At 36.5% G+C, this 22319-nt stretch overlaps 2 protein-coding genes across 2 annotated transcripts; both read left to right on the top strand.

Annotated features, from left to right (window-relative positions):
* Positions 1-10138: 10138 nt before the first annotated feature.
* On the top strand, positions 10139-11204 carry LOC103602466 (trace amine-associated receptor 3). The gene has a single exon (XM_008586873.1). The coding sequence runs from the start codon at positions 10168-10170 to the stop codon at positions 11197-11199; it is 1032 nt and encodes a 343-aa protein (XP_008585095.1). The 5' UTR covers positions 10139-10167; the 3' UTR covers positions 11200-11204.
* Positions 11205-20034: 8830 nt separating this feature from the next.
* On the top strand, positions 20035-21081 carry LOC103602596 (trace amine-associated receptor 4-like). Its single transcript, XM_008587011.1, has one exon. The coding sequence runs from the start codon at positions 20035-20037 to the stop codon at positions 21079-21081; it is 1047 nt and encodes a 348-aa protein (XP_008585233.1).
* The last annotated feature ends 1238 nt before the right edge of the window (positions 21082-22319 follow it).

Genomic DNA, 22319 nt, shown 5'->3' with positions numbered 1-22319 from the left:
TACCTGCCTAAAGATGGACTTACCACTTCTGCGGCCACTCCATCCTGGCTGTCCCACTGATAGGGCGGTCCCTCCCTGTAGCCTATAGGGTAGAAGTGGAATAATGGAGCATCTTTGAAGTGGTGACAGAAACTGCAAGTACAAAACAAGAAATGGAAAAAGAAGTTTCCAAGAAGGGAGTAATTAAACCAGGTGTAATCATGAGGTCTAAACTATTATACTGGATACTATTGAGTTAATTTGGTAATTTTGGAAATGGTGTTGTTTATGTTGTTTCAGTATTCAAACATACACATACACACAAAATACTTTTTGTCTTTATTTTAAAAGACCTATTGCTAAAAAAAAATGATTTTAAAATAGATTTTAGCCTTAGTATAAAATAGAATTATTTTGAATTAGTATTTATTGAATTTACTTCTCAATTCACTAATATGTGGCTTTGGAAAATGAAACCAAATATCGCAGCAGAACATTGCCTGCTGTCATTTCTTGGAAAGTTTTTGACTGTCCTTTTTACATAGTGATGACATTTGTGATGGTGGTGTTTATTTATGCTGGTGCTTACAGACAGACAAAATAAAAATTTTACAACCTTCTGTGGGCCTTGAAGTCTCTTACAATGCTTCTTCTCTCTTTCTATTAGAATCCTATTAATATTTTAAGGCATCATTCAAATCGCTCCTCTGTAACGTTCTGCTCAGTGATTCTCCTTTCATTGAAACAGATGATTATCTCTGCTCCTTTTCCCTGCACGTTTTAATTTCAGAACTTAGTTGTCCTGCCTCTATTGCTAGTGAAGGCAACAGAGGGCTCCAGCTCCTGTGTGCTGGCTGCTTTGCATGGTTCATTCTGCTTTCATTTCCCAGGGTTAGTAAAGTAATTTCCCACCCTCCACACCCAGGATTTTGTGAGACAGATGAGAAAACTGAGCCTGGGTAATTTAATGATTTATCCTCGATTACACAACTAATTGTTACTGAAGTAGGACCAGAACCGAGTTCTCTTGACTTCTTATTCAGTGTTCTTTATTTACTGAACTAATTTTGTCAAGATTTGTGACACTGGGCCGGCCTGGTGGCGCACTGCGCTAGTGCGCTGCTTGGGAAGCGTGGAGGCGCTCCCGCCGAGGGTTCGGATCCCCCATACAGACCGGTTCCCACTCACTGGCTGAGCGAGGCGCAGGGGCAACACCGAGGGTTGCGATCCCGTTGCCGGTCCCGGTCTGGTACGGGGGCAACACTGAGGGTTGCAATCCGTTGCCGGACACGGGAAAAAAAAAAAAAAAACAAAAAAAAAAAAAAAAAGACAAAAAAAAAAAAAAAAAGACAAAAAAAAAAAAAAAAAGACAAAAAAAAAAAAAAAAAGACAAAAAAAAAAAAAAAAAGACAAAAAAAAAAAAAAAAAGACAAAAAAAAAAAAAAAAAGACAAAAAAAAAAAAAAAAAGACAAAAAAAAAAAAAAAAAGACAAAAAAAAAAAAAAAAAAAAAAAAAAAAAAAAAAAAAAGATTTGTGACACTGTAACTGGCTTTTTTAAAAAAAATTATTTTACTAAAGGTTTTAGATAAACTTGTACAAATCACTGAAGCAAAAGTAACTACTTCCGTCCCACTCCAATATCTTCTCATTACATTCGGGAATCGAAGTGTAAACAGAAACCTTGTATGATTTAGGCAACTATTCTTCCCTTAGATATTGGCCAACATTTAATTTAGCCTACACATGCACATGTATTTTTAATATTATATTATATTATATTATTACTATTTTTAGTAAGTTTCAGTACCTTATCTTCCCCGAATGAAGCCCAAATGACCATGAATTCAGATATGAAATTATTGTCCTTTGTTTGGAAAAAAACAAACTCAAAACTATCTGGGTCATGAAAAATACACAGAATATTTCAAAATCCCCCGAGAAAGAGTTAAAAGGGCAGTTCCACTGTGACTCTGCAGTTAGTGCCTCTCAGAGCTTCTGGATCTGAGTTCTCCACAGTTCTCTTGAGAGCAGAGATAAGCTTATAAGAATCAGATATCTTAATCCTTTACACGAAACTTTGCAGGATTTCCTGACATCATACCTGCAAAACCACTAGAAGAAACTCAATGATTCACAACTAACTTTTCAGGAACAGGAAGGTACTGGGTCAACAAAAAGAATTGAAAATGTACTATCTTTTTTTATCATTTTATTTATTTTATGATTTATTTCTTCTTTCAAAATAATTGAACAGTGATAGTTAAATTTTAAAGAGAATCAGAAATTGTAACAAATTCATTGTAATAGAGAAGGTAGGTTTTTTTTTTTTCCCTAAGAAATAATTATTATGATATTTCAAAGATCTTAAATTTTCCATCAAAATTTGTTTGGCAAGGTGTGTAAATTTCTATGTACTGTCATATGAAAAAATGTTTTTGCAAAGTATAAGGATATGCAAGGCATGACTTAATAAATGTAAGGTGCTTAGGTATTCCAAAAATACTAAAATGCACTTTCCTCTTTGTCATTATGTCTTAGTAACAAAATCCTTGATATATTCTACTTTAAATCACTTCCAGATACTACACATTTCGTTTTTGGTATTTTTCCCTTGCAAACAGCATTCACTTAAGATATTCTGTTTCTCTTTGCTCTTCAGAATTATTCCCTCATTTCAAATACAAACAGTGCCTAAATTACATATATAGTCTCGCTATTGTCGAGAACAGTCCTTAAATTCAATGGGTGTACAAATAACATAGGTATCTTGCTAAGATGTACATTTTGGGATGAGTCTGAGGATTTTCATTTCCAAAACCATTCCCAGGAAATGACAATGTGGCTTGTCCACAAACCATACTTTTATTAGCAGGGACTAGATGGAAGGAACTATAAACATCTGGAGCCATAGACTTTCTTGCTGTCCAAATAGATCAGAAATGAACTGTTGCCCATTATTGGAGATGGTACGGAGTGGCAGAAGGTTCACTGGAACAGAAGCCAGGAGACCTGGAGTATAATGCTGGTTCTAGCATTTACTAGCAATGGTTACCTCAAGACCTGAGTTATTTACTATACATGAAGAAGTTGGAAGGATGTAGTGAAAATGTGCTTGTAAAGTAATTTAGGAACTTTAGGACACTGGAATTTTGTTGGTAACTGGGTTTCATTTGTAATAGTTTGTTTTGGAAGAGGATTTACTAGCTACTTTTGAAACAGCATTTTCTGTTTTCCTAATATTTTAATCTTTCCCAAACCAGACATCTCTAATATTGTGAGACAAGACATCTATTAACTAGGTTTTCATGATGTACTGTATTTAATTTCTTTTTGCTTAATTCAATAAATGTTTTTGTTTAGCAGTTACCTAACCAGCTGAAATACCTTAGACTTCAGTCTTAAATTCCAGGAAGCATGGAGCAATCAGAATTTAAAGAAGAAAAAGGAAGCATATTATTTATGACATTATGCAAATTTGTGTTGAAATGAAAAATCTTTAAAATTTGCTTTGTAGTACATAAGTAACCTGCCATGTATATGGCTCTGTGCTAAGTGTCACAAAGTTAGTAGCAGGTTAAAGGGATGTTATCTCAGTTCTTAAGCAATTTACAGTTAAGGTAGGGCAGTATGCTAGAAGAAGGAAACAAAGGTATTTGAAATCATAATCAGCTATAAAATGAAGAAGTGGAACCACTATCTCTAAGATCTTTGGCTACCCTAACAGTCTATAATTTTATGAGATTAACTTCAACTGGGAGAGTCAAAAAAGGCTTCTGGAAGGAAATGATATTTGTGCTAAGCTCCGAAGTGGGCAGAGATGAAGGGACTAGCAAATGGATGGAGGAAGGGCAGTTGGCCAAACCTCAGAGTGGTCATTTGCAGGGCAACACCGTGGCTCCGTGTGGCTGGAATATTGTAGGCTGAAGAGAGAAGAGACTATAGCCAGGGTTTCCATGCAGACAGATGCTAAGATACACCTACAACATGCAAGACCATGCTCTGATCTTCTAACCAAGGTGTGTTTTCCCAGGCCCTTTCCCCCTTATCCACCAAAAAATGCGAATGTGGCCTTTTTTAAAAATTTATTTTTTATTATTTTTATTATACATATTTATGAGATACAGAGTTGTGTAAATGTAGTCTTCATAAAAGATTTATTTAGATCAATTCCTCCTGGTCCCCCCCACCTCTAACACATTCTCTGATACTTGGTTTTAGTAGAGATTGTTCTGTTCTGCTAATTTTCAAACAATGCCATGACTTGTAGCTAATTACAACAAAGATGCTTTGGTTTTCATTTTCACTCACCTTTCTGCTCCTGCCCTCCGAAATAGAAGTTGCTCTGCCTGTTCTGTGCATGTATTTACTGTCACTTAAAATGTTTTTCCTGTTCCCAGCTGCCTCTAAAAAGACAATATTATCTCTGCCCATTGCCAACTGCCGCATGTTTTTATAAGACTTACTTATGAACTATGAGCTATTTGGTATAAAGTCACTTACATGCCAGATACTATTTTTTACCTTTTAATGTTATGATGTTTAAATTATTATATACAGTTATAAAGTAGATTTATAGACAAAAATCGTGTTTTCTTCTGTTTATCTCAGTTTTTAGTGTTACATTTGAATGTAGTCTACTTATTGTCAACTCTGAAATGGCTTCCAAGTAGTCTTTGCTATTAAAGTTTTAAAATATTTATTGTTGTTTATATTAGATATTAGAGAATTAACCAGAAAAATCCAATATCATGAATTTTCATAAATGTCAAACCTTTATCTTTTCTATTATATTACATAGACTGTTTATCTTTTGAAAATTTTGGACTTGCACTAGTCCAAAATTACGAAATTACTCATCAAATTGTACTATTACCCTGTTGTCTCTATTTTAACAAGTTTAACTGAAAATTTACACAAATCTGCTCATTGGATGAAATTTGCTTTTAGACCAAGAATGATTTTGGAATTCTAAAAACAGAATTTATATTTGAGAGTTTGTACTTTAAGATCAATTTTTTAATGAATTATATAAATATTGGCAATACTTTCTGACTTGTGGCAAGAGAAACAATGGAGCAATCATTGTTAGTGTGCTTTTCAGGTCCTATAACTGGTGCTGGTTTCAATAAGAGACTCTCCCTTCTACCTGGAACACTCCAAGCAGGCACTCAGAGAGCCCATGGTTTGTAGAGGCTAGCTGAAATTGCATTTGTTTGTGGTAAGCAGTTAGCTAATTAGCTAAAATACCTTAGACTTCAGCCTTAAATTCCAGGAAGCATGGGGCAATCAGAATTTAAAGGAGAAAAAGGAAGCATATTACTTATGACATAATACAAATTTGTGTTGAAGTGAAAAAACTTTAAAATTTGCTTTTTAGTACATTTAGTTTGATTCAGTATGTTAAAGAATTATAACATTAATTGCTTATATTTTTCTGTGCTAATCGTTCTTCTCTGATGTTTTTTCAACAAATAAAAAAGGGAAAGAAATCACAATTTGAATTAATTTATATATTTATACATACATACATAGGTGGCAATGACAATTTTAACTTCTTTTCCCAAATATAAGATTCTAGAAGAGAGGAACATGTTTTATGGCAATAATGATAGTATTATTTGGTGCCTTACAGGTAGCATGTACAAATATTTGCCTCCTCTGTTAGAACCATGGATCATAGGTTTTCATTTTCTACTACAGTTTATATTGTATTCATACCTTAAGGCTATGAAAACTAGACTCCTAACTTAGAATTTGCTGTTAGGACACCTCTGGCTCCTACTGAAATGAATGTGTCTAGCCTACCAAAGATTCTCTTCAATAAGCTTTAGCTCCTTGATATAATCTGGCATTGTAAATTTGACTCTTTGCAAATATATGTGTCTGGTGATATGCCAACCTTATTATAAGTCAGTGCATGAAACTGAAATTTGAGGGGAAAGGAGAAAAGATCCCAGTGGGAAATTATTTGAAATTATTAATATTTGAACATTTTTAACTTGCAAAAATGGCAATTTCATAAAGACTATGTGATTCAACATAATAGGTCACATGAAAGATTTTTTTTTTAAAAAAAGCAAAATTGAAGGAGGTGCCGTAATTCTTATGAGGAAAAGCAGGGAGGAAAGTAGGCACAATGATAACGACCTCAAATATCTACACAGGCAACTCCCAAACATAAGCGAGTTGTAAAATAACCAAAGTTTGTTTGCAAATCAGTTATTTGGAAATCAGAATATAGTTTTCCAAAAGAACATTGTTAGTTTGTTACAGCTGGTTAACATGGGCTTCCTTGAGTGTTTATTAACAGATGTCATGTTTTTCATATATTATCTCCAATTTTTTCTGTTTTTGTTTTTTGCAGCTGGCTGGTACAGGGATCCGAACCCATGACCTTAGAGTTATAAGGCTGTGCTCTCACCAACTGAGTTAACTGGCCAGCCTTATCTTTGATCTTTAAATCAAATATGTGAAGTTGGGTGTATCCCTACTTTATGAAAAAAGAAACTGAGGCTCAGGGACATTGAGCCATTGCCCAAAATAATATGGTTAACAAGTTATGAAACCAATAATCAAACACAGGTCTGCCTGATTGCAAAGCCATACCATGGAATTGTAAGATAAAAACAGGTTGGAAACCACCTCATAATAAATATTTGTAAACATTTCATTCGAGGTCTTCCTCAGTTCTGAAAGTATAGTACAGTTCTGAATTTTCCCTTATATACATAGAAAGTGTACATAGTGGAAGATTTGGTCTCATGTTGGAACACGTCATAGAATTCCCAATCCTTAAAAAGCGGGGGAGTTGCCTGTACGCAGTGCCTGTTTGAGGTTGTTTCAGTGTCATGCCTGTGATCATTAAGATCATATGGGCGATTGGGGCATGGCAGAGAATATCCTGGGTAATCATATACCTTAACTGCAAACACGTTCATCAACTTAGATACTGTGTAAGTTTAATTGTAAGTCAGTGCTCTCCAAAATAGTATTTTCTTTTATTTTTTAAAGTGTGTGAGTTTCAGCTGGAAGAAAATCTCCAACTCTCCTAAGTGGTAGATGAGGTGCTCAGCAGTGCATAAGAAACTGAAAAATCCAGTTTAACCCCATCTTCATATGTCCATGGGACACTGAGGGGTGTCGTATGCCACCACCACCTCTACCTCCCAAGTACATTTAGCTGAAACATTCAGCAGCTTTGTCGTCTTCTACTAGCACCTTTGTATTTCTTTCCAGACTCAGCATCTTTGGTTCTCTTCTCACTAGCCTGAGAGATCAGTCAATTACGTCTACACCAACTCTCTCAGCAATTCCTGTCTTAATGCTACTCTGGGAGTAGTTATAGTAGCATCAGAAACAATTTAATCCCAGAAGATATTTTCATGAAGTGTGCTCCAAGAACTAGTTCATCCATTCGCAGAAGCATTTTAGGCACATGGAATCAACTGCTTTTATTGAAACAATGCAGATTTTTCTAAACGACCATAATTTGCTATTTATTTGTATATTTATTCATTCAAAAATATGTATCTAGTGTCTACTACAAGCACTAACCTAGATACTGAGAATCCAGGAGTGACCGGGATAGATGAGTTCCGTGTCTCATTGTAATGTATCAAAAAAACATGCCTAGTAAGATGCAGTTGTTGCTTAGAGTTTGTTTTAGGAGGTAAAGGCAAGAAAAGACAATATAGGAGTCTGGGTATATTTTTACAAGCATACTGCATTCAACAGTTATTTACTGAATGCTATCACTTACATGCTAAAATGGGACTTGGGCTAGATGCTCACAACCTTTCCTTGGTGAAAACCAAGGAAGAAAGAGAGGCAGTAAAAAGAGGAGGAAGATCGTAATGGAGAGAAACACATCCTCAATATTGATCAGACATGTCTCAGGACTCGAAGTACCATTCAATGAGTCTCTGCATTGAACCACGACTTTATTCCGTATCTCTCTTTCACCTCATTTCGCTGCTCTTCTGTTTTCTACTTGTTTATAGAAGATGGTTTAAAACTAATAACCTTTCAGTTGGCAATGATTCACAGACTTTTAGAGCTGGAAGGGCCTGTAAGGCCCCTCTAGTTCAGCATGCCTCCTGTTTTCCTTTTTTTAATGAAACAAAAATATAAAGTCTATTAATGAAATCAACGGATATTATATAATATTCTGACACTGAAAAGTGACTTCTAATAAAAAAAAATGGATATACCCAAAACATAAATTCACTAAAAGGAAAAGATAAGGTGCAAATATAAGTAATAAATAGGCTTTACGTTATAAACAAGTTAATGAAAAGAAATGAATCATATAAATACATTAAGAAAGGATTTAAAATTATGGCTGAGTTGACATGACATACTGCTATTGACAAAAATAATACAAAACTCATGATTAAACATTAAAATATAGATATCGACAACAAACCAGCTAGCTCATCAATTTAAAGAGTATTTAAAATTAATCAGTACATAAGAAAACTTAAAATATCTGAAATCTTACAATTCACATAATGTGTTTTATTTATTTATTTATTTATTGCTCACTTCAGAATAATATACAATATCATTGCTATTCATGGCCCTTTACCTATTCTTCCCTCCCCTCCACCTTCCCAATTCTAGTAACCCCAGTTGTCCATTTGAAAGTTTAATATATTATTGGGAATGTTGTATCTTTCTTTCTTTCTTTTATTTATATGTTTATAATTTTGGCAGAACTTGAAGCAGGAGAAAAATTTCCAGTCCAAGGCTCTTTGGATATATCCTCTTTGGAAGTCAGTGATGTAAACCCTTAACATACAGCAGATTGGGGAGTCACATGGAACAGTTAGCTCAAAAACAGGCCCTCCTAAGAATTTCCAATGAGAAAGTTTCCTGCGACATGGGAATAAGAAACTTCTCTAGCTTACATAATATGAGTTCTTTTGTCCCTACAAGGTTCCTTTTCTTCCTCCCCAGTCAGGAGAGAATGATAGAATCAAAAGGAATGAGGGGAGCTTCTAACACCTTGAGACAGGGAAGGGACCTTTTTGTGCTCTTTCTTAAGGTTCTAAAGGAAAACCAAATTGAATCTGCCTGAATAGATAAGCCTGCTAAATGTACACCGCAGTTGAATCTTTATGGCTTGGGAGAATCCAATATAGATTCAGTGTCTCTTGTGTCTAATCCATTCAAAACTTGGCCCGTGTTTCTGTAGCCCGCTAAGTAGACAAAACTTCATTGTAGGCACAGTGTCAAGCTTCTCTAGAGCCTGCTGGTGAGTGGATTTTCACGGTGCTGTATATCCCAAAGTAAATAGTGAAGCAGGTATTATAATTTATTGAAATTTGGATTTATATAATTTGTTCATCCTGTCTTATTCAACCCACTGTGACCAATAGGAATCACATGAAATTTGAGTGGCTAGGTCTGTGAAGGTGAGATTTGTAATCCTTATAGGTCATTTAAGGATAGAGCATATGACACGGCTCCACTAGTTAGGATTGCAGATAAGCTGTAGGACTCAAGAAATACAGAAAAGGAAAGTGAAGAGAAGAGGACAGAGGATAGGAGAGGAAGGGCATAGACAGTAGAGAAGGTATGAATCCTTGACCCAGGTCCATGGTTTAGCCCACAGGAACATGTTACTGTATATTCCAACAGCAATATGCCTTTTATTATTAGAAGTAATATGCTTTTTACAAGTGAAGATTTCAAGTTATTGAAAGAATTCATAAAGAAAAACAGTGATTTCACTTAGCTTTTGTGTATTAAGTATTTTTATGGTAAAAGAGATGTTAGGTTATTGTAGTTCAAAAGAGTTTCTAGGAAAGTGGCTTCTCAGAGTGAAAATTGACCAAACACCCTTGAAAATCATCTAATACATCGCCAAGAATAGAGCAGTCAATAGATAAACCCATGTTGAATAAATGAATGGATAGATGAATAACCCAGGAAGATAACAGAATAGAATAACCTCGAAAAGAATAAGCTGTTGAAATTTTTTATTCTTCTAATGTAGAAAATAATTCAGAAAGCAAACACAGTTGATACCATCTTAAGTATTTAAATAAATTACAATTGAAGTAAACTAACAGATGACTTTGAGCTTTATTATATTCTTAGGCACTGAAATTTACTGCAATCAGTTTAAGAAGAGAAGAACCATTAGCATCCTCCTGGAAAAGAATTTGAAGTGATAAAGCACTATGGATCTAACTTATATTCCCAACGACTTATCCAGTTGTGCGAAATTTGGAAATAAATCCTGTCCTCCCACCAATCGCCCTTCTCATGTCCGAGTGGTAATGTATTTGGTTATGACTGGAGCCATGGTTATCACAATCTTTGGAAACTTGGTTATAATAATTTCTATATCACATTTCAAACAGCTTCACTCTCCCACAAACTTTCTGATCCTTTCCATGGCAACCACGGACTTTCTGCTGGGTTTCATCATTATGCCATACAGTATGGTGCGATCAGTGGAGAGCTGCTGGTATTTTGGGGATGGCTTTTGTAAATTCCATGCAAGTTTTGACATGATGCTGAGCCTGACCTCCATTTTCCACCTCTGCTCCATTGCTGTTGATCGATTTTACGCTGTGTGTTACCCTTTACACTACACAACCACAATGACAACCTCCATGATAAAGCGACTGCTGGCATTTTGCTGGTCTGCCCCAGCTCTTTTTTCTTTTGGTTTAATTCTATCTGAGGCCAATGTTTCTGGTATGCAGAGCTATGAGATTCTTGTTGCTTGCTTCAATTTCTGTGCACTTACTTTCAACAAATTTTGGGGGACAATATTGTTCACTACGTGTTTCTTGACTCCTGGCTCCATCATGGTTGGTATTTATGGCAAAATCTTTATCGTTTCCAAACGACATGCTCGAGTCATCAGTAATATGCCTGAAAACACAAAGAGGGAAGTGAAAAAAAACCTATCTAAGAAAAAGGACAGGAAAGCAGCTAAGACCCTGGGTATCGTCATGGGGGTGTTTCTAGCTTGCTGGTTGCCTTGTTTTCTTGCTGTTTTGATTGACCCATATTTAAACTACTCCACTCCCTTAATAGTACTTGATCTCTTAGTGTGGCTTGGGTACTTCAACTCCACTTGCAACCCTCTCATTCATGGCTTTTTTTATCCATGGTTTCGGAATGCTCTTCGGTACATACTGTCAGGAAAAATATTTAGCTCCCATTCAGAAACTGCAAATCTGTTTCCTGAAGTACGTTAATAAAAAAACCATTACGAAAGTTATATTGAAAAGGAGATTGTCATTACTTTGACTGGCAGCACATACCTTCCATCCTCAGATCACTGCAAATATCGTACTATTAAATTTCATTTTACATTCACCTCTGAGTGGTGGAAAATGTGCAAAAGAAATATACAAAGCAGTTCAGAATAGGTTGGCCTAGATTTACATACATGGGACAATTAAAGACCAATGTAAGAATAATATATAAGAAAATGAAGTGTTAATTATTTTGATTCTAATCTGATTCCTCTCTAGGAATTCAGAAAGAGAAGATCATTGTGACCAGTGGATCTATGGAAGAAGTGTGACTTCAGGTTGGCCTTTATTGTCAACTGGCAGTCCACCTTAATATTTGGCTTGGGAGAATCGTTAACCATCATTATATAAACTACTCAGTTATTTCCTGACACCCTAAAGCTCACTAAAAAGAGTTGCCTAGAGGAGAAGCAGATTGATTAAGAATCATATGCAATTTGAGCTTTTGCCCTTAGGATTTTTCACTTGGTGGTTTATATTTGCACTGATTTCCTATTTCCCGTGTCTCTGGAATCTTAACCTGCATGGCATGTCTACACCCCCAGCCAGCAATCACAGGCCTCTCCTTGTACTTGTTTCAACCACTTTCTCTGAAGGTCTCCCTAGGGCCTCGCCAAACAAATTTCGTCCACACTACAATGCCTGTGATTTAAGACAGATCATGAACATTTGGTGAAAGTCCTTCCAGTGATTTTTCTGTGGAACATTGAGACAAACAATGCTTCTTTTATTTCATCTACTGGGAAGTACATGAACACAGGTAATGACCATGTCCACAGCCCCTCATACCTGGACTATGTTATGGGAAGGAGAAGAGGAGCAAAAGGAGGTAGATTTTTCCTCTCTTCCTGAATCCAAGGTCAGCATTATGTCAAACTTCAAGATAGGAAATTTTAATTTTGGGGTTTTCCTGTCTCTCTTCTAAATCCTTCTCTCCTAATACCTAGATTTTCTTTGTTCTAGATCCAACCATGGAAAATCACCCTGGCTCAACTTATGTCTCAAAGGGCAGTATGAGTCAGTAAGAACTATCTCCCATTCCCTCTGCTTGTTAGGAAAAAAACAAATGTGCCTAATAAAGGCATAATGGATAGCCAGGAAGTATTTTCATGTAATCTGTAATATATGCATCCCTTCCCACCCACACTAATAGGCTTCTTGCCTCCGGTTTTACAGCTTTCCAATCTACTCTGAACAGTTATCTGATGTTAACACTTTCCTCTAAAATTTTAAGAAATTTTAGTTTCAACGCTAGATCCCTTGTGTGTGCCCTGAGTTCTCTACCCACTCTGTGCAGCAGGCTGTTCAACACAGACTGGATTAAGGAGCTCTCCTGCCTGCACTTTCCCAATGGCATTTTACCAATGGTAAGCACCTGTAGGTGATCAGAGGGTGGAAGGAAGGTGAAATCAGGGTACTTATCCCAGGCAACCTTTCTGCCAAATCACCTTGGAGCTGGCTGTGTTCCTCCAAGAAAGGCCCTCTGGAGTCCCTCTGGAGTCACAGGGATTCCTGTGACTGCCCGTCTCCTTGCCACTTCTGGTCTAGCGAGGGTCGTAGTTTCTTGCTACAATACTTCTGGGAACTAGACTGTTTCTTGCTGGTTTCCTTAAACCAGCTGCCCAAACACACCTTTGAAAACAGTCCTTTTATTAAACTCTCCTTAATCATCCAGGTTGATTGTGCCATCTGTTTCCTGATGGACGCCTGACGAATGTAGCTTTGTATTGCTCTGAGTTAAAGTTTTGAAATTCCTACCAAAGGCATCGAGTTCTAAACAAGCCTGACTTGGTCTTTCTTTGTGTTTCCACATTTGATCACTCATCTTGGCTCCACACTCCTCTGAATGAATCACTGCCCCCCAATAAGTCACTTACCCCTGTTTGCCCTGTTTGGGGCCTTCTTGCCCTTCTTCCCCACTTGGCAAACTTTTTTTTATTTTTAAGATCTATTTTTAAGTCTATCAGTTTGAGATTTCTGGTGTCCTTTCTGCATATAGAAAAGATTCTTCAAGGTAATTTCAGCTTTTAAAATTAATATTCCGGGCCAGCCCATGGCTCACTTGGAGAGTGTGGTGTTGATAACACCAAGTCAAGGGTTAAGATCCCCTTACCCATCATCTTTAAAAAAAATAAAATAAAATAAATAAAATAAAGTTAGTATTCCATTTATAAAATAATATTGAAAAATGTAACTCTTCCTTAAAATTTTATTTAACTTATAACTTTTAATTAATTTATAATTTATAAACTTCATTTAAATTATAAGTTATAACTTATAAATAGAATAGAAGTTATTCTATTTATACATTTAACAACTTTTAACAAGAACTTTTTTTTTTTTTTTTTTTTTTTTTTTTTTTTTCCGTGTCCGGCAACGGATCGCAACCCTCAGTGTTGCCCCCGTACCGGACCGGGACCGGCAACGGGATCGCAAGCCTCGGCGTTGCTCCCGCGCCTCGCTCAGCCAGTGAGCGGGAGCCGGTCTGTATGTGGGATCCGAACCCTCGGACGGGAGCGCCGCCGCACTTCCCAAGCGGCGCACTATCCAGTGCGCCACCGGGCCGGCCCCTTAACAAGAACTTTTAAGGGGGCATTTACAGCCTTGTTAACTGAATTACCTTAATATTTTATCTGTATTTATGAAAGTTGTCACAATCAAAATGGAGTCACTTGTGTCAAGTCCTGACAAAAAGGAGCCAGGGATGGCCATAAAGAGAGGGTTCTCATTCATGTATGCCTGATAACAAAACTATCACAAAAGACTCTGCAAAACCACAACTTTGCACTAAGGCCACCGTAACTTTACACAGAAAATACTTCTGCAAACCCATTTGTCCAACAACTTCCTGTCCAGCCTTGGACCAATGCTACCTTTGTAGCCAAGGATAATTGATTCAAAACAGCTTATGTAATCCTCCTCAGTTTGCTTTTTAAATTTTTTTTTTTGCCTCAACCTCCCTGAATATGCACATAGTTTACTATGGCATGCTTATTTCCATTGCAATGCTACTCCCAAATAAATATCATTTTCTTTTAGAAAGTCTCCCTCTCTGTTACTTAGTTTGACATATTTATCAAATTAAAATGTTCAAGTTCCACTTTTTGATAATTTGTCAGATTAATACATAAAAACTTCCTCAATGCTTAAATAACTTGTAAATTTAATAACTTACAAATATGGTGAATTGTAAGATTCTTAAAAATTGTAATATCATTTATAAACCTAGCAAACTTCTTTTGTGCCTTTCAACTGAAAAAAAAATCACATCTAAATCAATTATTTAATAATACATTCTAAGTGGGAATCACAAAGCTATTGTAGTAAATACTCTAACATGCTAAATTCTTTTAAACATTACAAATATTAAAAATAACAAATACACAAAGATTATCTTTAAACTGAATACAAGCTGTCTTAATACTATGAGTTTGATTTCTTTTTTTTAGATCGCATGCACACAATGTATTCCTACCCATGCAGATATCCTTAGATTTATACTTTAAAAAAATTGGTTTTGATTGCCCATACATTCTTTGGAATAAAGTAGAGTACTAATTTTACATCATTACATTTGTTACTGAGAGTTGCTTTTCTGTGCTCAGTTTATGATTTTCCTACCTCCCACTGTTGTGGAACTGGAGCAGGACATGCTTCTCACTGAAGTATTATCTGAAACATCTCCATGAGGTTGTCTGCTTTCAGCTTTATGAGCTCTTTGATCCACATACACTCTGCTCTTCACTTTAATCCCTATGAAAATAAAACAAAGCATTTTTTTTTAATCCATAACCCTAAACCCTTCTGATCAGTACTTATCTTTTTGGTGACATTATCTTTTTTCTTTTTTTTCCTTCTAATTCTACAGGTCTTACAGCTCCAAAATGTTCCATGTTTTTACTTGTATTTTGTCATTTCTATATCTAATTGAAAGCCATCACAAACATAAAGATAAAAGTTCTTCAGACTAAAGTTCTAAAGCTAAAGTTTTCATTAAATTAAGTTAAATTAAATAAGATTTTATTCTTTTTCTTTCTTTCTTTTTGGCAGCTGGCCAGTACAGGGATCGAACGCTTGACTTTAGTATTACCAGCACCACGATCTCCCAAGTGAGCTAAACAGCCAGCCCCCAAATAAGCTCTTATTAAAATGCAAATAAAATTTATTTTTTAAAAATTGTCATTTTTTTAAAGAAAGATAACAATTCAAAATTCAAAAGGAACCAAAGTCCACACACTAAAAAGTAAGTCACCTTCTAATTTTTGATCTCTGGAAGACATCTTCCTCAGGGGCAGACACTTCTTAAAGATACACAGGAACAGGCATATACATAAAGAAGTATGTATGTACATTTTGTTCCCACACACCTTTAAAAAATGGCAAAACACTACCCATGCTGCTCTGCATCTTGATTCTTTCACACGGTTTTATGTCTTAGAGATTCATTCCATCTCCATAAAAACATAGATCTGCCTAATTTTCCAAAAAGTCTGCAGAATGTTTCGTTGTTTGGAAGTATCATAATTCATTTAACTAGATCCCTACTGTATGTAATCTTTTGCTGTAACTAATAGTGTTTCAATAAATATCTGCATATGTATTTCTTCATGGGAGTGTATCAGTAAGTATCTTGAAGCTCAGTGTAGGAAACTTGGGTTTGCACAATGCACACTACTGGAAATAACTTCTCCTGTGGTCATGAAAACACCCACATGGTGGGCCGAGCCCGTGGCGCATTCGGGAGACTGCAGCGCTGGGAGCGCAGCAGCGCTCCCGCCGTGGGTTTGGATCCTATATAGGGATGGCCGGTGCGCTCACTGGCTGAGCGCAGTGCGGGTGACACCAAGCCAAGGGTTGCGATCCCCTTACCGGTCACAAAAAAGGACAACAACAACAACAAAAATACCCACATGGTGATGGAAGTTTTCATTTTTCAAGTGGTTGTTTTGAAACATTGTTCTTTTTGCTTTTTTGTTTGGACTAGAACCTTTATTTGGAAAACAACAGACTTACAGAACCGCAATATGAAGGAATACCACTGACTTGTGCATGACTCCAGAAGGAAAAGATATAAACAAGTCAACATTTCACTAGGGATTAAAGAATTCACTGTTTGAGAACATTATCTAGCACTTGGTAATAAGTGAAGTGAGCATTTGTTGGATTTGAACTAAATCTTCTCCTTTCTCCCCTCCTTTTTTCCTTCTTTTCATTTTTTTGTTCTTCCCTACCTTTGGCCTTGGGTGAGGCTAGTCCATGTGGTCCTTCCAGAGTCATAGTGAGGATAGCACAGAACTGATCACCCTCCTGGAGCCAATTCTCTGGTGACTTAGTGCAATCTGTTTGCTGGCAGCACAGTGAAGGCTGTGTGAGCACACACTTGTCAAACACAGGACGTGGGAGCGCAGCCTCAAGAGGCACATTTTGTGCATAAATACCGGTGACAGCACAGGCTGCCAGGAACCTCCCTACGAGTGGGGCCTGAGTGCCTTTTCTAGAGGGAAATGAGTGGGGAGTAGAGGAAGGACAACAATGCTCATTGCCTGGTAAGAAACCATAGAACAACAGGTAATCCACCTTTCAGTGCTTTTACCCCCAGATCACCTCATTAGCCAAACATGCTCTGGTAACCCAGATGAGAATACACTAGGAGAGAAAAAAATCAGATACATTAATTTTTTCTTTGTTTGTTTGCTTTTCTTTTTTTTTTATGTTGAAAGTGACCACACTTAAAATACTGATCTATAAAAAGAAACCTGTATCATTTAAAAATAAATCACTAAGATTATAAAGAGGCAATGATAGGAAGACCTAGAGCAGATCCTGCTCAAATATAATTCACAAATAATCTCCTATTTCTAAGAAATTATTGTATGGGTGAGATATATCAAAGTAAAATAAATTCATTGTTTTCACAGAAATAGTCCCAGAAATGAAGTGCTTGGGCTGTGTAGCCAGTGAAAGGAACAAAATCATGCCTGGATAAAGCAGGTCCTCTCCTATTCTTTTCCACTTATTTACATTACATTTTTGAGTTGTTGAATATTTTTCTCTTATTATTTAAGTAAAATACATATATGTTAATATTCTTTTAGGCATTTAATACTTGAGGAAAAAATGTTACATAACTCCTTTTTCATTTTTCATCAAAATTTTGAGGAAACTTTACATTTTCCAAATCATTGTTTAGAGCCCTTGTGTCTGTTTCATTAGTCTGTAATTTTTTCTCCTAAAGAATTAAATTTGAACAAAAAAAACTATACAATTCTTGCTCCTCTCCAGAATTGTTAATGCATGTTTTTTTCTACCTCCTGGAAGAAATTCAGAATTTTATATGCTTTCCTTAGGTGATTGTTTCCAATTTTGTAATTAATTTAGTCCTATGTTGCTGATGCTTGGGAAAATGTTATTGGTGAAATGAGAAAAAGTTACAATGATAATGTTCCATGATGAAGATGAGATGCCATAGAGGGTTTAACCTTATTTTATTGTATTAAAAAATTACCAAGTGGATCTATTTTGCAGGTGAATCACCAAAAGAAAGGAATCTCTATTCTGTTAAGTTTTTAAATAACGTACAAAACCCCAACTCCATGCAACTTTATAACAACTTTCCTTTCCCAGAGCAGTAAGCCAGCAGTCATATTTGTATTTGCTTACTTCTTTTTGTAATTTTTGGCCAAAAGCTTAATATAGGAGTTTAAAATTATTCTTATCTTTGATGTTACCTTAACAACTCACCCATGTAATAGTTTTTAAAATAAATGTGCATGTGTCTTACTCTATCTTATTGTCTTAATCTAACACTTAAATATCTAACTACTTCCCTAATATATGTAACTATGCAACAGAAACATGAGAAAATATCATTAATTCCTAGATGTTGTTTTATTCCATGTCTTCTAAAAAAAAAGACAGAAATTCACTTTATAAACCTAGGAGGCTAAATTTTGTCAATTCTTTCAAGGATTAGGTTTCCAAAAATGAAGCTTAAAACTTCAAAAATCATACAATGAAGTACTGAGGAGTGTACTATTTTGTATGGAAAATGCTATGACTGTGCATCTCTAGTGACAAATGCTTAAGTAATTTTGTGATAACTGTTAGCTACTTTTAAGATAATTTTTAAAAGAATTTAAAAAGAATGAAAGACATTTTGTAAATCACAAAAGCAAAGAAGATAAAAGTCAGGATAGAGTTAACTTATTAAATAAGGTAATTAGGTGTTTAAGATTTTATTATTTTCAGTCACTTAGAGCTTAGGAACCAGAGTAAGAAGTAATCAGATATTTTGTGCTGTGTGTTCTGATGAATAATTTGTACTTTATAAAGGAGCTAAATAAGTCTCTGTCCTTCTAATGTTTTACTTCCCTATGGTTTGTTTTCTCAAGTTTACCTTAATTGCATGATATTTGATTGGTACAACAAAAAATATCTAAAGAAAAATGCTAATCTGAGAAATTAAATTACTATATCCAGAGAAAATAAAATGTGCCATAATGTTTTCAAATAATATACTAGCATTGAAAATAATTGCTGAGCTATTGTAGCAAATAGTGGAAATATTATTTTCAAGGTTCTTGTATTCTCATTAATGTCTTTTTCAGGAAGTCTGGTGAGGATGTGCTTGTGGGTTCATTTTCCCAATGGACCAGTGAGTTTTAGCCTATTCTCAGGCCAAAGTCTCCTTCTCTGAACTGGCCTTAGATCTCTCAGAAGCTTGCCATTGGCCATCAGAATTATACATCCAGCCCCAGCACTGGAAAAACAAATCAAGTTTATGTCATACTCTGGGTGAGTCATTCCCATTATTTTTACATTATAAGGACAACAGCATAAATGATACGCAAAATGACAAGTTAAACAATGAGCACCCATATATGTCACCTTTGTTACCAATGTAAGACTTGAAATCTATAGACAAGAGGATCTCACCCTTAATTTGAATTTATGAATGCAGTTACTAAATGAAATTGTTTTCATAACCCACAAGATATATAGAATCTGTCATTTGAGATATTCCTGCCCCCTTTATGAGATTATTCATGTATAACCTTGTATCCTTTAGCATATTTTTAGTTTGCCATAATAATCCTCTGAATTCTAAAAGCTACTTTCTTCCCAGTGGAGAGAGAAAAGCTTCTCTAATTGAATAGTATGTAATAAGTGGCAAGATCCAAAGCATCTGCAATTGCCTACAAAGAAATTAAAAAGTAAAAGCAGCAACATGATCTTCAGAACATAATTATTGTTTAAGCTAAACATCAAGTAATAGTTCCACAGATCTTGACAATTCTTGAGGGGCTTCTATCCAGAAAATTGGCTAATTTGAGTAGGACAGAAAAAATTCTTGGTCTGCCTATGGATTTGGAATCCTGAGTAAAGTCTACACATTAGTGAGAGTGGAACATGCATTTACGTGAGTTACTTAGATGCTGGGTGACTGAATATCAATTCTGTTTTGAGGAGAGGTCTGTGGACTAACAGCATTGGCATCTACTGAGAGCTTGTGAGAAATGCAGACTTTCAGCTCTTACCCCAGAATCAGAACCTGGGTTTTAAAAAGATCCCTAGGTAATTCATATGCATATGAAGGTTTGGGAAGTAATGCTCCTGGTCAGTAGTGTGTTTAAACTTGCTTTAGAAGTACAGGCTTGCTGAGCTTCTGTAACAAGTGGCCTTGCCAATGATTGTTATTGTTTTTCTTTTTTCTTTTACGGAAAGGAGAGGAACACAGTACTTTTGAAAAAGACTCATAGTCCCCACAAGACAAAGATGATGAATTCACCAGACCTTCGGAACCCTCCAGAAGTACAATTTTGCTTTGATTTGGTTAACAATTCATGCCCTAGAAATGTGAGATCTGTGCCAAGTGTCTGTGCCATGTACGTGGTCATGATTGGGGCAATAGTGATGACCATGCTGGGAAACATGGTTGTGATCATTTCCATCACCCACTTCAAGCAGCTCCACTCCCCAACCAACTTCCTGATCCTCTCCATGGCCACCACTGATTTTTTGCTGAGCTGCGTGGTCATGCCCTTCAGTATGATCAGGTCCATCGAGTCCTGCTGGTACTTTGGAGACATCTTTTGCAAAATCCACAGCTGCTGTGACATCATGCTCTGCACCACCTCCATCTTTCACCTCTGCTTCATCTCAGTTGACCGCTACTATGCTGTTTGTGACCCTTTGCATTATGTCACCAAAATGACTATCCCTGTCATAGAGGTCTTTCTACTTCTCAGTTGGTCCATTCCCATCATTTTTGCCTTTGGCCTGGTATTCTCAGAATTAAACATCATTGGTGCAGAAGATTTTGTTGCGGCCATTGACTGCATGGGTTTGTGTGTGTTGATATTTAACAAGCTCTGGGGGTTGCTGGCCTCCTTTATAGCATTCTTTCTGCCTGGAACAGTGATGGTGGGGATTTACATACACATTTACGCAGTAGCCAGGAAGCATGCTAAGCAAATTGGCATTGGTCCTAGGAAGAAACTGGCTAGGCCAGAAAGCAAAATAAAGGCATCATCCAAACATGAAAGCAAGGCCACCAAGACTTTGAGCATAGTCATGGGGGTGTTTGTGTTGTGCTGGTTGCCCTTCTTTGTCTTGACAATCACAGACCCCTTCATTAATTTTACAACTCCTGAAGACTTGTACAATGTCTTCCTCTGGCTGGGTTATTTTAATTCCACTTTTAATCCCATTATATACGGCATGTTTTATCCTTGGTTTCGCAAGGCATTGTGGATGATTGTCACAGGAATGATCTTCCACCCTGACTCTTCCACCCTAAGCCTCTTTCCCTCACATACTTAGGCAATGTTTCTCTTTCACTACAATTCTTTTCTGGAAGGGAATCTTGTATGCTCCTTCTTTGCAGTGGTAGGGGGCATAGATTGACTAGATGAAGAGAAGCTTCTAGATGGTGTAGTGGCCACCTAAAGTAGGAGTAATATGTCCAGCTTTCTGGTATACCAAGCTACCAGAGTGACTCATTTCTGGGCTTCTGGAGAAGGCATCTCCAATAAAAAGAAACTTTCCCAAGTCTTGCTGACTTTTGAATTTCTAAAATTGCAGACATAGAATTTCACTCCTCTGGCTTAAATAGAGATTTTTACCACTTCAATTTGTAAACATCAAATGAGAGGACACAGTGGGTCTTATGATCATCGACAGCCACATATAACTGAGTTTATCTGTATCTTTCTTAAGATTGTTCTTGCTTATTAGGGGACTGGGAGAGGGCTTGAGTATCCTGGAAGCCCAAGTTATGAAGCATGTGAGTGACAGAGAAGGGGAAAAGGAAGTGGATAGTGGTAGTTCTAATTTTATTGGTTCTGACGTAAACTTCTTTTCAGAAAAAATTAATGTGAGTTCCTCAGTATTTGATAAAATTGGACTGTCTTATTAAATGAGAAGAATGAATAAAGAAAGAGTTTAGGAAAATATTCTTTCTTTCTCCCAACACATACTTTTGATCTATGTTTATATGCAACCTGTGTGTATACATATAGAGGTGTCCATGCATGTGTATGTACTAATTATTCACCAAGGTTGAGATTCATCCACAAAACCAACATCCTTTCATTGAATGATGTCTGGAGCCATTTTTTTTTCCTTTTTGTCTTTTTTCGTGACCGGTAACGGGATCGCAACCCTCAGTGTCGCGCCTGTACCGCGCTCAACCAGTGAGCGGACCGGTCTCTATATGGGATCTGAACCCTCGGCGGGAGCGCCGCCGCACTCCCAAGCACCGCACTCTACCAAGTGCGCCACCGGGCCGGCCCTGGAGCCATTTTTCATTGTTACCGCTGTATGGGACATGCAACTGACATCAGGAAGGTAGAGGCCAAGAATGCTGCTAAACATCCTACTATGCGCAGGGCAGGTCCTTACAATAAGGGATCATCTGGCCCAAAACCTCAACAATGCCATGGTTGAGAAACCCTGTTCTGATCTAATCTCACAGCTTCAATTACCACCTCTATTGTTCTCAAATATATTTATCTTCAGCCCTACTTTTTCCTCAAAGTTCTAGCCCCTTATTTCTTACT

The sequence above is a fragment of the Galeopterus variegatus genome, unplaced genomic scaffold (genome assembly GCF_000696425.1).
Source record: "Galeopterus variegatus unplaced genomic scaffold, G_variegatus-3.0.2 Scaffold114, whole genome shotgun sequence".
Lineage (NCBI taxonomy): Eukaryota > Metazoa > Chordata > Mammalia > Dermoptera > Cynocephalidae > Galeopterus > Galeopterus variegatus.
The sequence above is the reverse complement of the archived record's forward strand: the minus strand, read 5'-3'. Positions and strand labels throughout refer to the sequence as shown.